The 14218-nt window shown below is 52.7% G+C and overlaps 6 protein-coding genes across 6 annotated transcripts; 4 read left to right on the top strand and 2 right to left on the bottom strand.

The window, feature by feature from the left end:
- Positions 1-378: 378 nt before the first annotated feature.
- N7498_009544 (uncharacterized protein) lies at positions 379-2332 on the top strand (the record flags this gene model as incomplete). The annotated part of the gene is made up of 2 exons (XM_058456600.1): positions 379-934; positions 1014-2332. The coding sequence occupies 2 exons, from the start codon at positions 379-381 to the stop codon at positions 2330-2332; spliced, it is 1875 nt and encodes a 624-aa protein (XP_058303499.1).
- An 889-nt stretch (positions 2333-3221) lies between these two features.
- N7498_009543 (arginyltransferase) lies at positions 3222-5081 on the bottom strand (the record flags this gene model as incomplete). Its single annotated transcript, XM_058456599.1, has 9 exons — positions 3222-3347; positions 3397-3659; positions 3716-3781; positions 3831-3928; positions 3977-4381; positions 4433-4618; positions 4677-4752; positions 4812-4856; positions 5027-5081. 9 exons carry the CDS (start codon positions 5079-5081, stop codon positions 3222-3224), a joined length of 1320 nt encoding a protein of 439 aa, XP_058303498.1.
- A 942-nt stretch (positions 5082-6023) lies between these two features.
- On the top strand, positions 6024-6768 carry N7498_009542 (NUDIX hydrolase). Its single transcript, XM_058456598.1, has 2 exons — positions 6024-6140; positions 6211-6768. The coding sequence occupies exons 1-2, from the start codon at positions 6086-6088 to the stop codon at positions 6636-6638; spliced, it is 483 nt and encodes a 160-aa protein (XP_058303497.1). The 5' UTR covers positions 6024-6085; the 3' UTR covers positions 6639-6768.
- A 702-nt stretch (positions 6769-7470) lies between these two features.
- N7498_009541 (DNA-directed RNA polymerase II core subunit RPB3) lies at positions 7471-8585 on the top strand (the record flags this gene model as incomplete). The annotated part of the gene is made up of 3 exons (XM_058456597.1): positions 7471-7524; positions 7584-8149; positions 8201-8585. 3 exons carry the CDS (start codon positions 7471-7473, stop codon positions 8583-8585), a joined length of 1005 nt encoding a protein of 334 aa, XP_058303496.1.
- A 1481-nt stretch (positions 8586-10066) lies between these two features.
- Positions 10067-10666, top strand: N7498_009540 (uncharacterized protein; the record flags this gene model as incomplete). The annotated part of the gene is made up of 2 exons (XM_058456596.1): positions 10067-10584; positions 10642-10666. 2 exons carry the CDS (start codon positions 10067-10069, stop codon positions 10664-10666), a joined length of 543 nt encoding a protein of 180 aa, XP_058303495.1.
- A 302-nt stretch (positions 10667-10968) lies between these two features.
- cbpA (putative calcineurin binding protein) lies at positions 10969-11835 on the bottom strand (the record flags this gene model as incomplete). Its single annotated transcript, XM_058456595.1, has 1 exon — positions 10969-11835. The coding sequence occupies one exon, from the start codon at positions 11833-11835 to the stop codon at positions 10969-10971; it is 867 nt and encodes a 288-aa protein (XP_058303494.1).
- Between the last annotated feature and the right edge of the window lie 2383 nt (positions 11836-14218).

Here is a 14218-nt window from a genome sequence, read left to right as displayed (position 1 = left end):
CTTTAACTCTGCAAGATCCTCGTTTCTGGTCCTGTTCCACATCGTGATGCTCGATCGCGACGGTCCCAGAACTCGAATATACACTGATATCGCATTTCCCGGGTCCTCACACCCCCTCCGAAACTACTCGCGTCACATTGCATCCTATCGCATCGCATTTTAGCGCGCGGGGTCGATTTGACTATCCTCTACGCTCTTCTAACCGCGCAGCAATCCCCAGTATCAACTGTCGCATGAGATCTTTGCAGGGCGCTTGCACTAACCGCCCTGATTCCAGCCATTGAACCACCAAGGACAGCGATCGTAAGCCCCGGTGCGCTGCGTCGCTGCGAAATTGCCCCCGCTTGGAAGCGCCAGCATCGCAAGACGCCGTCCGCCATGTTGGACGAGCTGGACAACGTCTTCGACGACCATCCGTCGCTGGATGCTTCGCTTGAGGACTTTGAGAACAACAGCAATGCGCACCGCTCCCCGCTCTTCGGAATGCCGTCTCAGCACTCCGGCTTTCGGTCTGAAGAATCGGACGGTGAGATCGATGATCCCGCTGGTGACCGCTGGTCGCCGCCCGGTTTGCGCCAACATGATTATGTCCAGGGCAGCGGCTGGTACCGTCACCAGCCCTACTTGCGCCGGGGAAACCTCCACGAGCGCTTAGAGTTGAAGCCCACTGTCGGCCTAAGCCTGTCGCCTTCTGTGTCGCGCGAGCCTAGTCCCCAGTATGAGGATGCGCTCGAGGGCCCTGGCAAGGGAAAAGCCCAGGAAGATGCTGACTCGGGCGATGTCGCAGTCGCGGCCAATGTACCTCTACCCATGGGCCCGGGAACCCCGCAGACAGGACGATCTCCCAGCCCGCGACCTGTGCAGGGTAATGGCGTGATTCGCAACAGCCCCGAGGACGACGGGACGGGGTTTGGACCGGAGAACTTGAGTAACTGTAGGCATTGTCTGACCTGGGTACAAGCCCTTCTCTACATGCACAGAAGCACTAACTTGTTCTTGCGCATGACTTGAAGACATTCGATTTGCCGTGCGTGCCGAAGTTCAACATCGCGAGCCCATTGCTGCCATCTTTGGTTACCTGCGCAGCAAGTTTGATCGCATGACTAGTTCAAAGTCCAACACTACCCTGTCCGTTCTCATTATGCTGGTCTCCGTTGCGTTTATGCGCGCATTGCTACTCCCCGGTCTGCCGCAATCGATACCGGATCTGGTTAAGCTTTCGGGCTTCGCGCGCTCTTTTGAGCCGCTGATCTACTACTCTGAAAATGGCGTCCAGCAGATTGGCACTCTCCAAGAGACCGGAGTGGCCGTCTGGGACTTGAGCGAATCGGTGCGCGGTACTAACATGACCAGCGCACCTATCATCGTGCGCCAGCTAGATGAGCTGTCCGACTCACTCAAGTCGCTCTCTCTCGAGTTGACACGGTTCTTCGCCAACGTCGATTCAGACATCGACTCGATTCTGATTGTGATGGACTGGGCCAAGCGCGAGCTGGAAACCCTATCCGCGCAACCACCAAGTACCCTCCCGACTATTGTCTTCGACAACATGCACAACATGCTTTCGCGTCTCGGAGCATTGGAGCGTACTACGGATGTGGGAGGTGGAATTGCTACCGCTGAAACAACTACACTCGGACACCTGGTGATGGCTGTTCTCGGGCCAACATCAGCACAACGCACGCGGGCCACTCTCACTCGGACATTCGCCGAATTCCTCTCCGTGCTCGAGGAGTCCATCAACAGTGAACTCACCCACTCAACGGCCCTCTTCGCTCTCTTCGAATCAATCGACCGCCAGTTCCTGAATCTGCAACGCACAGTCGTCCGCGAATCCGACGCCCAGGAACGTGCAGAGGGCGAAATGCTCAGCTCCCTCTGGACACGCGTGCTAGGACCCGATGCCGTCGCCGTCCGCAAATACGAAAAGAACAAGAAACTACTTGCGAACGTGCGCAGTCGAACCGTCGCCAATAAACACCTCCTCGTTGATCACCGCGGCCGTCTGCTCACGCTCAAAGTCAACCTGGAGACTTTACGTCGCAAGCTCGTGAGCCCACTTGTGCGCCGCAATGATTCTGTCAGTTTCATGGGGACGGTCGACGGCAGCGGCACTGGAGCTGGGAGCTCCGCAGCCGGACGCATGCTCGGCCCCGTCGAAGCCGTCATCGACGGTCAGATCAAGGGTCTGGAGGGTACATACGACTACCTCCGATCCGTCCGCGAGCGACAAAAGGCCAAATTGATGGAGATGGTATACGGGGCAGGACGGAAACCGTCCTCTATGTTGGGATCGGGTGGACAAGAAGAGGAGGGTCTTGCAGGAGTATGAGCTTCCGTCTTTCTACTCCTGGTTCTCATCTCCTGCAAACCTTCTATATCTGTGGTCATCTAGCATTGGATTTGGTGTGGTTCTCCAGGCGTTACTTTATCTTTTTTGGGGGGGGTTTTTGGTTCTGCTCGCGGTGTCTCGGCTCATGGGTATTCAACGGTCAGCCCTAATTAACTCTGGCATTCCGGTCTCGGCCTCGGACCGTTCGAGGCGTACGCAAGAGAAAAGGAAATATGGATAGACACAGGCGGCACATATCTCAATCTGACCTCGTTTGTTGTTTTATAGCAATTCAGTACACGTTGTTCACCATGTCCCGTACTGTAAACCAAAAACATACCAATAAGCACATCTAAAGTCCTTGCTCAAAGATGCAGACGGGTCTACAGTTCATCCAAGATAAACATTGAATGGATGAGAGTAGAGCTGTGCATAATAAAGGCCGACTACATCTGCGTCTCGAGCAACTTACTTACCATTATTGACTGGTGAATCCAAAGACATTCAATCCGGATTTTATTGAAGTATTGCGGAGCGAAAAGTGGGGAATGCGACAGACTTCTTTCCCTACGCTTGGGTTGACATCCATTCGAGATGAAGATACAGTAATGCTCCTGTTGAACGAAACAGAACGCCGCCACCGCATAGACCGTCTAGATCCTCTTCCCTGGTCTATAGTGAACACTCATATAGCCCCTCGCAGCGTGGCTGAACCTTGTAAACGCTCGTGCCTCTGTATGATGTGATAAGCGCGCCTACACCAATGAAGCACACATTGTGCTCGAACGGGTCAGAGGTAAATCTCAGCACTTGAGTGCTTTCCTTGACAGTATTTCGTATATAAATAGAGTGTAAATCCCATCACCAGCAGGCTCCATGCTATATCACCTCAGTCGAAAAGAACGACAGCACTATCCTTCACGATCTTCGGTCCCAGAACTGCAGCCAGCTCGGCTATAATCCCCTTCAATGACTGCGGGTTATCCATGGGCATCTTCTCCCAACCGACGAGATCCTACGAGAGTCAACAAATAGCTCACGGGGTATGGTAATGGGAATCTCACAATCATTTGCACAAAAGTCCCGTGGTAAAGAAGGTGCCAATGGTCCAGGTCCAATGCTTTGACCTCGTCCATAGTCAAAACACCGGGCATGTGAATGTCGAAGAGAGAAAGCTCTTCTTCATTGACAGCGCCGTCTAGCGACTGGTTGGAGGTCGAGTCATCAGGGTTGGTGGATCGGTCTCGAGACAGGGAGACATAGGAGCGTTTGTCGAGTTTCTCGGAGAGCTCGCCAGCCAGCGGGTCCCATCCGTTAGATTCGGGATCTATGCCACAGTCATTAGGAAATTTGAGCGGACGGACTGAGTTAAGGATGGCTTACCGAGGATATACTGGGGTCGAAAGGCGCCCTTGTAGCGCATCTTCACGCAACTGTGGATGTAGTACCCTGCAGCCATCATTAGCAGGATACAAGTGTGGTGGCATTGAAAACCTACCCATGTAATAGTAAGGGTAGTCATTCTCGAGGCAAAAGGCAATCTCACGCATAGCACTAAGCTTGCCAAACTCCCATTGCTCGTATTCGGGGTCATAGCTGACCACTTGTTAGCAATGCTCTCACATAATTCGAAGGGACACTTACAAGACATAAACCGAGCTCACGCCACTGGGAACCAAGTCCAGTACCGCAACGGCGATCAGTTTCCCATCGAGTCGATAGCACTGATGCCATGATCCGAGCTTCTTCTCGTCGGCATTTGCCTTTGTGATCGTGGCAGGAGATCGCTTGATGCCGGAGCAGAGGAAGCGCTCAAAGTCCTTGGTCTTCCAACGAGAGACGTCATCGCGGTGGATCTTGGTCTGGTACTTGACGAAAAGGTCATACTTCGCCTGGGAGACCGAGTCACCTTCGATATTGATTTCGAAGCGATGGGCCGGCTCCAGGGGACGTTTGGTGGCCGGATCGATTGGCCGCTTGATGTTGCCATACTCAGACTCGTGGACTGCAGACACCACGTCGAAGTTGCACTTTCGGTGTCGCTTTTCCCTGCACAGTTTGTCAGCAGCCGATCACCCATCAACAGAACCAGGCACTCACTCTCGCGATCGGGGGCACAGTCTAGCTGCCTTGCGCATGTACTCTGGACCCAAGATGAATTTGTTCCAGCGATTGATGGCCTTGCGCTGATCACGGCGAGGTTGGTAAGCGGAAGCCTCCAGCCTCAGCGTGTAGTGAGGACAGCATGATCGTTGTAGGTTCTGCTTGTAGTACAGCGTGCCGGATCTGCATGAGCAAAAACAATGTCAGGCGTTTTCGGGCAATGGTAGATCGGCGATCATACCGTCTCCAACCCCGATCAATTAGCTCCCCATAGTGCTTGGGCCGCACGGCCACGGAGCTGGCGTAGTAGGATGCGCCTAGAAATGACGTATCAGGCCATGTTTCCCTGAAATGGAAGCGGAAGGAAATGACATACTTCCATCGTCTGATTTACAGTAGCCGCAGGAGTTCCGTTGGTAGCCTGCCAGCGATGGGTTATTATTTACGAGGGAACAGACCGAGACAGCTGCAGGAGGTTGACAGTTACTCCCGAAGTTGCCCCCATGTCGCAGCCACCAGGGCCAGTGGACGCGCCACGGGGACGGAGAAACCGATCTCAGTGGCCCGCTGCAGGGGCCGAGTGGGACGTACCTAGTGGTCGGAAGAGCGACAGCTGTCGCGCGCGTTCGGCGTCAACCGGTTCCATTTCGCCGTACAAATTGAGCCTTTCGGGTTGGCGGCCCCGGCGGTAGTGAAAAACTAGGATGTGAGATGGAGGCAAACACAGAAGCCAAGTGGATCGTGGCAAAATTGATGGGGGTGAGTGGTGAGCTGAGCGTAGGGCGGGAGTGAGAAGAAAGAAGGAGATGGAGATGGAGATGGAGATGGAGAAATGTAGAACATGCAAGACGGCGGGGTTGTAATTATACTAGGTATACAAGGAGGCTCTTCGCGACTATCTATCTACACCCTACACATCTACCCAGATCGCATTTGCTCGTCCTACGACGATAATCTCTGATACTTTAGATCACCTGCCCGCTTACCAGATCGGACGCCAATCGCTCCGATTTTCCCAGTCTCGGTACCAACGACCGGGGTCGGCTATACATAGTACAGGCCTGCAAGTCGGCCAATTGTCCCATCTAGGACCACTTGCCCAAACACATTAGAATCCCGTGAGAACTCCGTAGTGTAAAGTACTATGTACATGTACGGTTAGTCAGTTGCCTTGGCCGGATTGCGCCGCCGGTTCATTCTGCCCCTCCAAGCCCACTCGTCCCCTTCAACCCTCATCCTCTGCTCCATTTCCCGCTCAATTCCCCCGTTTCCCCCATTTCCCACCATGTCTCTTGCCAATACCTTTCTCTTCCCGTCTATCTCGGGATTGAATGGGAAGACCTAGTTTTCTTTTTGTGTCCCCGTCTCGTCGTTCTTCCTCAGGAGAAAAAAAAATTTCCCTCCGACCGCCCGCCAGAAAACCGTTGTACACCCGAACCGGCCGGCAGCTTTCAACTTCTCCACCCCCAACTCTCTCCCCCTCTTCAAGGGCTCCCTGGGAGTTTGAGCTGAGAGCTTCTCTCTTGGACCGATTTATCTTTCTTTTTTTCTTTTTCCAATTTCCCATTCCCGGGTCATCCACACTCTTTTTTTCGCCTCCCCCGGTGTACTACGAAACTCGGGAACTGAACGGATCGGGAAATCCTGTGCATGACAATGGCACAAGACCGGATCATGGAGTCCCGCGTCGGACGCAAGAACCAGCGTGAGTCTCATGTTTGCGCACGCGGGGTGATCGGCCTTGATCTTCATACTGACCCCGAATTTCCTTGCAGGTTACGGTTCAAAAGGCGAGCGCCTGGTGGCCGGCGTCGTCCCCATCTCCGCCGACAAGACCAAAGTCCTGATGATTCAATCCGCAGGCCCCGGTGGTTGGGTGCTGCCCAAGGGAGGATGGGAGACCGATGAACAAACCGCTCAGCAGGCTGCATGCCGCGAGGCCTGGGAGGAAGCCGGCGTCATCTGCACCGTCATGCGGGATCTGGGATTGATCCCCGACATGCGCCCCTCCGCCCTCCTCACTGCAAACGCCCCCAAGGCCTCCTATCAATTCTTCGAAGTCAGCGTCGACCGCGAAGAGAGTGAATGGCCCGAGAAGCACAAGCGGAAACGACAGTGGGTCGGCTACACCCAGGCCGCAACTGCGCTGGCCAATCGACCCGAGCTGCTGGAAGCTTTAAATCGCAGCTCGCTCAAGCGATAGCCACCGTCCGTACATACTGTGATACATGGCTTCATACATGCGAAGCCTCGGGTGTTGCTCCTCACCCGATTCATGACTTGACACGACCCTGAAAAAATGAGATCGGTGGCTCTCTTCTTTTCTTGATTTTTATTCGATTTTCTCACCTTCCGACCCCTCTTCCCACCCCTTTTACCTTATCCTACCATCTTTGCATCACATACGTCTCTGCGGTCGGGCTGCCGTATTACCCGTTCCTCTTCTTTGGCGCTTGATATCGGTTCTTTGCTTTCTCGCTTCTCTCCTCATAGACGCTTCGCGCAGGCCCCAATCTGGGCATCCAATGTGTTAGGAGGGCCTGCTATCTCGGGTGGTCAGATCTTATTGAGGCTCTTGATTCTTCTAGTTCTACGGGAAAGGAAGACAAGCTTGTCTTACGAGGTGAACTGGGGATTACCGTCTACAGTTCTTGCTAGCACTTGAATTTGAATCTGAACCACGCCCCGTACTCCAACTAGACTACAAGTAATCAGCAGGGCGAAGTGAACTTCGCATATCTGCCTCGTATCAGCGTTGTTCGCATTCAATTGTCGTGACGTTGAAATGTGCGAATCGGCGGCTCAGGGTGGCGGCCCGATTAGGGAAAGCGCCAAGACACGCTCCGACTGCGAGTTCAGCAAATCATTTACCTGCCGCAGTCAACCCCGACCTTCCCTTTATCTCCTCCAATCCCTCCGTCCACTTCGAACTGCACGATATTCTGCCTGGAGCCCCCATTCTTTTAATATCCAGCAGATAGACGCGCATACACGGAGACTCGGGTGGCGGCGACGAGCGCTGCCGCAAAGACAGAATGGATTACGAGATGGACCTGGAGCCCCAAGGGCCGCAGGTTACAGTCCGTGAAGTAAGTTCCTGCCAATTTTTCCAAGCCGTCGCAGCAGATGACTGACCGTCACCACGCAGGCGGAACCCTACCGCGTCGATTTCCGACTGTCCTCGGTCGACCTGGCCTTTGCCAACTCTCTCCGCCGAGCCATCCTCGCCGAAGTCAACACCGTCGCGCTGGATTTGGTCGAGATCGAAAGCAACACCTCCGTGCTGCCCGATGAGATGCTTGCCCACCGCCTGGGTATGATCCCTCTTAATTCGAAGAACTGCGATACGGACCTGGAATATACGCGCGAGTGCGATTGCGAGTCCTCCTGTGTGCGCTGCAGTGTGACTTTGACGCTGCACACGCGTTGCAGTAGCGGAATCATGCCCGTCTACGCCCGCGATTTGATCGTTCAGGGCGAGCGGATGAACGACACAATCGGAGACCCCGTCATCACGGACGCGGAGGGCAAGGGCGCTTTGATCTGCAAGCTTCGGAAGGGCCAGGAGATCAAGCTGACCTGCTTGGCTAAGAAGGGTACCGCCAAGGAGCATGCAAAGTGGGCACCCACTGCTGCTGTGGGCTTCGAGTACGACCCGCATAACAACCTGCGGCACGTGGACTACTGGTATGAACAGGATGCGAAGAGTGAATGGTATGTAACCCAGTCGGTTCGATGAAGACTTGTACTGATTCAGGACTTCAGGCCCATCTCTGCCAACGCTGAGTGGGAGCCCGCTGCCAACCCGGACCAGCCCTTTGACTATGATGCCGAGCCCAACACCTTCTACATTGACGTCGAGAGCATCGGCAATCTCGAGCCCGACGTCATCATCCAACAGGGTATTAACATTCTCATGAAGAAGCTTGCTACTACCATCTCCGAGCTCTCAGGCGAAGGCGCGCACGGACATGAAGATGCAGAGATGCTAGGCGCTGCTGACCCCGACGCCTACGAACCGCCAGAGGGCGTGGACGGCAACCTGACTTCGTATGGAAACGGTGCCGCCAATGGCTGGGGAGCCAGTGCACAGACTCCCTACGGTGCCACACCGTACGGGCAGAGCGCATACGGGTTTCTAAGCGGATGAAAGGGGATAAAAATTACCCGAAACAAGCTCGAGCATGCAGGTTGGAGTTTCTTTCAAATTGTGCTTTTTTTGGCGGCTGGCGGCGCATTTGGAGTTCCATGTCGAGTGTGATATTATGCCGCGGTCGTTGATCCTCGGAGATTCGAAACCGCTTTGTTTATACCTTCTCACTATTGAAAAAAAGCCTACTTATCTACACCTACAATCAAATCAAAATCAAAGTTGTTTTAAGAAACTTTGTTTCAAGACGGTGTTGCAGATGAAGGATATTCTTCTGCGATTCAATGCAAAATCAATGTATAGCAGTAGTCGAAGTCAGGGATTTACATCTTCTCACGGTCATCCTCGAACCCTCATCCTGTATGCGCCAATCCGAATTTCCATTAGAGTTGAATTCGAAGACAGACCCCCTCCCCATGGATACTCACGAATTGTTTCTCGGTCCATATCTGAAGCCGCTTTAGTCCACATTTAGCCAAGTCGTTAATTATACTTTTCTAAGGATAGATCTCTTTTATTTCCAGAACGATTGTGTAACTTATAATACTGTTGTAACATTCGAAATGAGATATACCAACGTATTCTCGCAGACACCAATTTTTGGGGCCACTCTGAATAGACTAAGAGGTGGCCTAGTATCATGCGGAGTACAAAGAGTTTGTCAGCTATAAAACTGGAGGTAGTGACGGTAGTAATTGGGGGATTGGCAGTTGTATTGTTAATTAGCTTGACGAACAGAAATGGCAATAGAGAGCAGGAGCCATAGTGGAAGAGGAACTAGAATTAGACTGGCGGAAAGTCCCTATGATCAATAAAAAGAAACTCATGAATAATCTCACAGTCTCCAGCATCTCTTCAAAAACATTGAAGAAATCTTCCGGCTTCTTGAAGCCATAGAACTTAAGATCGAAGTCAACCTAGAGAGTTCGTTCCTTGACGTGTTGATCTTCTGGCACCACGTCGCTCTTGAGCTTCGGTTATCAAGCTGCTGAAATACTCTATGTTGGACGCGGGATTGATGAACTAGGTGGCATTTAGGCCTGGCATAAGGAGATTAAAAGAGATTACCGATTTTAATGGAAGTTTTATACGTAAGCATTAAAGAGAGCTTGAGGATTAAGACTGAGGAGCCTTCGTATAGCATAATGGACTTTGTTGAGCCCGTGGCACGTGAATAAAGAACGACCATATTCGTAGAGTGAGACGCACTAAAGATGTTAGTCTGCAGCTAATTGTCCATTGGTCGAAACATGATAAGGGAGACAAGAGATAACGAGACCTTGTTCTTATTGTCGACGTTATCCGTATCAATTCATTTGGCCGAGTCTTTTGATCGTCGACCATCCATCGTCCCTTCTTCAACAGTCACTGTCACTTCCAACTCAACGCGAAACTCCCAAAAATGCCGCCAATTCACTGTGTCAAGTCCCAAACATCCCCTCATCACACTCGCCCACCCTGCTTTCATCTTCACACCCGCGATGGCATCCCCAACGCGCAGGACTACCCCGCCCTTCACCCAAGAGCGCGACAGACTCTTGACCCAGCTAAACGAGCAAAGTATAGCTCTCCGCCGATCACCAGAGCAATATCTTGAAATCGCCGACGTCCTGGATGAACTAGCCCAGCAGATCTCATCAATCAAAATTGAGAACAACCAATCGCGCTGCTTCAGCATCAAATGCAATGCCCTCACCAGCACCCTGCTGTGCCACAGCGAGCTACTGAAATGTCACCCGAGCCGCTCCGTCGAGATCGCCGCGTCTATCGACCTGATGCAGCTACAGCTGGGTCGACTTACCATGAAGGTGGACGACGACGATTTCGCACAGAAGATGGATGCGCTGTCGAATCGCATGGAGACATCATGGACGCCGACTGATGAGATGGATGTGAAGGAGATCAGACTCAAGGAACATCTGCATAAGATCTGGCGCGAGCTCAATCTCAGTGTGCCCGGTTGTGAATGCGGTCAATGCCAGGATCAGGACGGGGAGAGGTTAGTGGTGGAGTCGATGGGGTGTCGACCTGTTTTCTTTGGACTGACTGTTGGTAGCTTGGATTCGTTGAAGGTTTCGTGAATGCCGAAGATGGGGGAAATGGGGACAAGGGTCTTTCATGAGAATCGATCCACTGATTGAAACCAAGTGGGACGGGACCGAATTAACGATAGCAGCGAATGAACTCCATACAAGTGAAATAAAGTGCGTAGCATAGTATAGTATGTATATTATTAGCAATACTCTTATCAAACCGACAAAAGTCGACATGTAAACAAAGAGACAAAACCACCAGTCCCAACACCAAAAAAAAGCACACCACTTTGTGGATGATCTATGCAAAACCCTCGCTAAAACGAACAATACAGCTTCAAACGAATCATTTAACCCATCAGCTCAACCGGAGGCCGCGCCGTCTTGGGCGGCATTTTGTTCAACGACATCTCAATCGGGCTCATATCCGAGTCCATATCAACGTCTTCATCTTCAACACCCGCCAAGCTGACATCCTCCACCATTACAGCAGGCAGGTTGGGGCTGTGTCCGTGGTCTTCCGGGTTGAAGATAACGGTGCTGCTGCGGGAACGCTGCTGCGAGCCCGCCAGCGGCCAGCTGCCGGTGCGGTTATCGGAGGAAATAGACACGGGCGTGGCGGGATCGACGGGGGCGGGCTCGGACTGATTGGTGTTGAGCATGGCCAGGGCGTTGGCGAGGTCACTGGCGTGGACTTCCTTGTTGGGCGGGTCCTCATTGCGCATGGTCCAGCCGTGGGGAGGGCTGGGTGGCGGGGAAATGAAGAAGAGCTTGCCGAGTTGGGGAGCCTCAAGGTGGCGTTTGGGCCGGTGCAGCTCTTCCTCGCTGAGGACGGGCGTTGGCTCGCCGAAGTAGATCCGCGGTCGCACGTTGCGGTTCAGGAGCCTGGTGCCCTCCAGCTGTTTGCGGACGGCGACAGCATCGTCGACGGAATGGAAGGAGCAGACGATGCGCCGGAATGAGGGGAGCGGTGAGAAGGAGTTCAGGCGGGCCACGACAGTAATTTGGTTGCGAATGGCTTCCAAAGATGATGGCTGGAAGAGGATCAGATCGTTCAGATCAGTGATCAGGAGAGTGTTTGAGGGTGGCGTAGGCTGCGACAGCGGAGGAATGTTGGAGAGGTCGATGGAGAGTGAGGGCCGCGATGAGGAGGAACGGCTGGCGGGAAGAGAGGGAGAAGATGGCAGCGAGTGAGGAGGAGAAGCGGATTCAGCCATGGTGGGTGATGTGAGTTGTGAAGACTTTGGGTGTTGCTGCTGTGTCGACAGGAATTGAGGCGGAGGATAAGAGAAAGATAAAGGGGGATTTGCCACCGGATAAGGATAGAAATAGAAGGGTCTAGACGGGTGGAGGCAACACTCGGGTTCTCGTGGTGCTTTATTTGGAGGTTGGAGAAGGCAAAGGACAGAGACTGCTATTTAACGGTATCCCTGAATTATGCTAAATGAAAATCTGGAGAGGGGCGCAGCATCATTACGCTGACTTGGCTCTGCACAGCCCTTCGATGGCAACAATGTTGGTTCCTGGCGATCCACTTGTTTTGTCGTGAGCCACCGCTAAACCGCAAACGGTAATCCTTTGGTTGTTTTATTACCTGCGTCAGCCACAACCTTGCGCCACATCTGCTTATCAACGAGAAACTCCACGCGCATCTGCCTCCGCTCCGCCTCATCCTCCTAAAGACAGGTACGGACTAATGATTACTTTGTAATTCGTCTGCCTTGAAGTACAGGGCTTGGCTGCGCTCCGCCCTGGCAATGCCACCCCGCAATATATGAGCGTTTCCTATTCCGGAGAGGGTTCGTCGGGTTCGGAAGTCAATTGCAGGGGGGTCAACCTTATGCCCAATGCAAGGCAGCTAGCTCTAGTCCATGTTTATTTATTGGATATATTGTGGATGCCGCTTGCATCCAATTCATCCGAGCCCTTTCCGTCGGCTCACAGTGGCGCAAGCGTGTCGAAGTCGTGAGACCGAGACAGGCCTGGATAGACGTACTTCCAGCCGATGTTCGCCTGCGCCCGGTGTGAGGCGTATTCGATCGTTTCACCGAGCAACATATCCAAGCCTCATCCTCACCTGTGGAGTAATTATTACTCTGCAAAATGAGGACTATATCTCTCCTAGGAACATAAAAGCATTCAACTCAGTAACTGTACGTTGCGAAGAGCGCTAGTTCGCAATTATTATTCACCCTAAGCGCAGAATGGCGGGCGGCTCATAGAAGGAAGCACTTTTGTTGATGGGAACATTGATCCTTGCCGGACCCCGCTCCTTGTGCGACTCAAATGGATGAAGAGATGCAGCCGATTCGGCTACAGAATACGTCAAGACAATGCCAAATTCCCCAGAACAAACTCGCACCATGGCCAATCACATAGGCCCGCAGTTGGTGTCACCCTCAAACCCAGATAATGAATATGTGCCACCTGGAAAGGTTCGCACTATTGAACGTCCATTGTCAATGGTCTCGTTGCGTCTGCCTGGAGTATCTTCGGAAAGTTGACCACCAGGAGATCTTCAATGGACGAGAGACTCGATCATCCGAATCGGTGTCATTTCACCACACTTGATCGTCCTATCCAAGTCTACGATGGAAACTTCCCAAAAGATAGAACCTTGGAATGATGAAGTACCTTGGAGACAGTGTAGAGTTTGCACATTGCGGATTTTCATAAGGATTCGCGGATTCGCGTCAATCATAATCTTCCTCATGTCCACGGTCCAGCCCGACACTTTGCTTTGTGTTACAAAACAGATGATTGGCGGAGAGAAAGGTCCGGGATGTCGCAGTAGAGTAGTCCCATATCCAAGCGAAAACACTAGCAGACACTAGAATGTCACGCCTACTCCCACCGCTTTTCCACGCTCCATTCCACATTCCACCATGGCGGGCCTATTATGGGCAGCGTGCCCGGTCCGGGTAACCGAGAGCTCGACGGAGATATCGTCTTCGGGTTCATTCTAGGACACCGAGGGAAAGGTGGAGCTGCCCAGGAGGCCAACACGGGAGAAAGCTTGGAAGGAAAAAGGATCTAGAAATCGAAGAGGCTCTTAACCCCGAGCCCTAATGCGGATCTCCACCAATCAGACGCGCGAGGTGGAGATCGGGAACGTCGATCGCGATCGTCGACCAGTCATATCGGACGCAATGGTCAGCGTATCGGCCATGTCCAATGGCAACGGTCGTATTTGTGAGAGTTGCCTGCATCGCAGCTGCGAGAGAAGCGCATCTTGGCTCCAAAGTGGCTGTCGCTGACGTTTGCACGGTCGCTGATTGGTGCTGTGACCCGTTTGTGACGAATTCGTCTCTGATTTTTCGTCCTTGGCCTGCGCTAACTGATGGGGTTCGGTGCTTGTCTAGCTGCTTGTTGGCTGAGCCCGCTGGGGTGGATAGAGATATAAGGGGGGTAAGACGGTCTGCGTTGGGCTCGCTGTAATTGTCAAATATTTCCATTGATCTTCATCTCGTCCTTTTTTTTTTTTCTTCTTCTAACGGTTGTTGTTGTTTCACGACTCTTTGAGAGACCTTGATACCCTTCCCCGTCCTGTTTTTCAGACGGGATTCTCTTTGACTGCTCGCTCCTTCAAATTGAGCAGAT

The sequence above is a fragment of the Penicillium cinerascens genome, assembly GCF_028974065.1.
Source record: "Penicillium cinerascens strain IBT 15544 chromosome Unknown scaffold_4_segment0_segment1, whole genome shotgun sequence".
NCBI classification, from domain to species: Eukaryota; Fungi; Ascomycota; class Eurotiomycetes; order Eurotiales; family Aspergillaceae; genus Penicillium; species Penicillium cinerascens.
Note: the sequence above shows the minus strand (reverse complement) of the source record. Positions and strands in the feature narration are given on the sequence as shown.

What these genes read in the sequence shown, in the direction of transcription:
- N7498_009542 (XM_058456598.1), top strand. Translation starts at nt 6,086, where the DNA reads ATGACAATGGCACAAGACCGGATCATGGAGTCCCGCGTCGGACGCAAG. An exon ending in CGTCGGACGCAAGAACCAGC is followed by an intron (nt 6,141 to 6,210) that starts GTGAGTCTCATG and finishes ATTTCCTTGCAG; the next exon opens with GTTACGGTTCAAAAGGCGAG.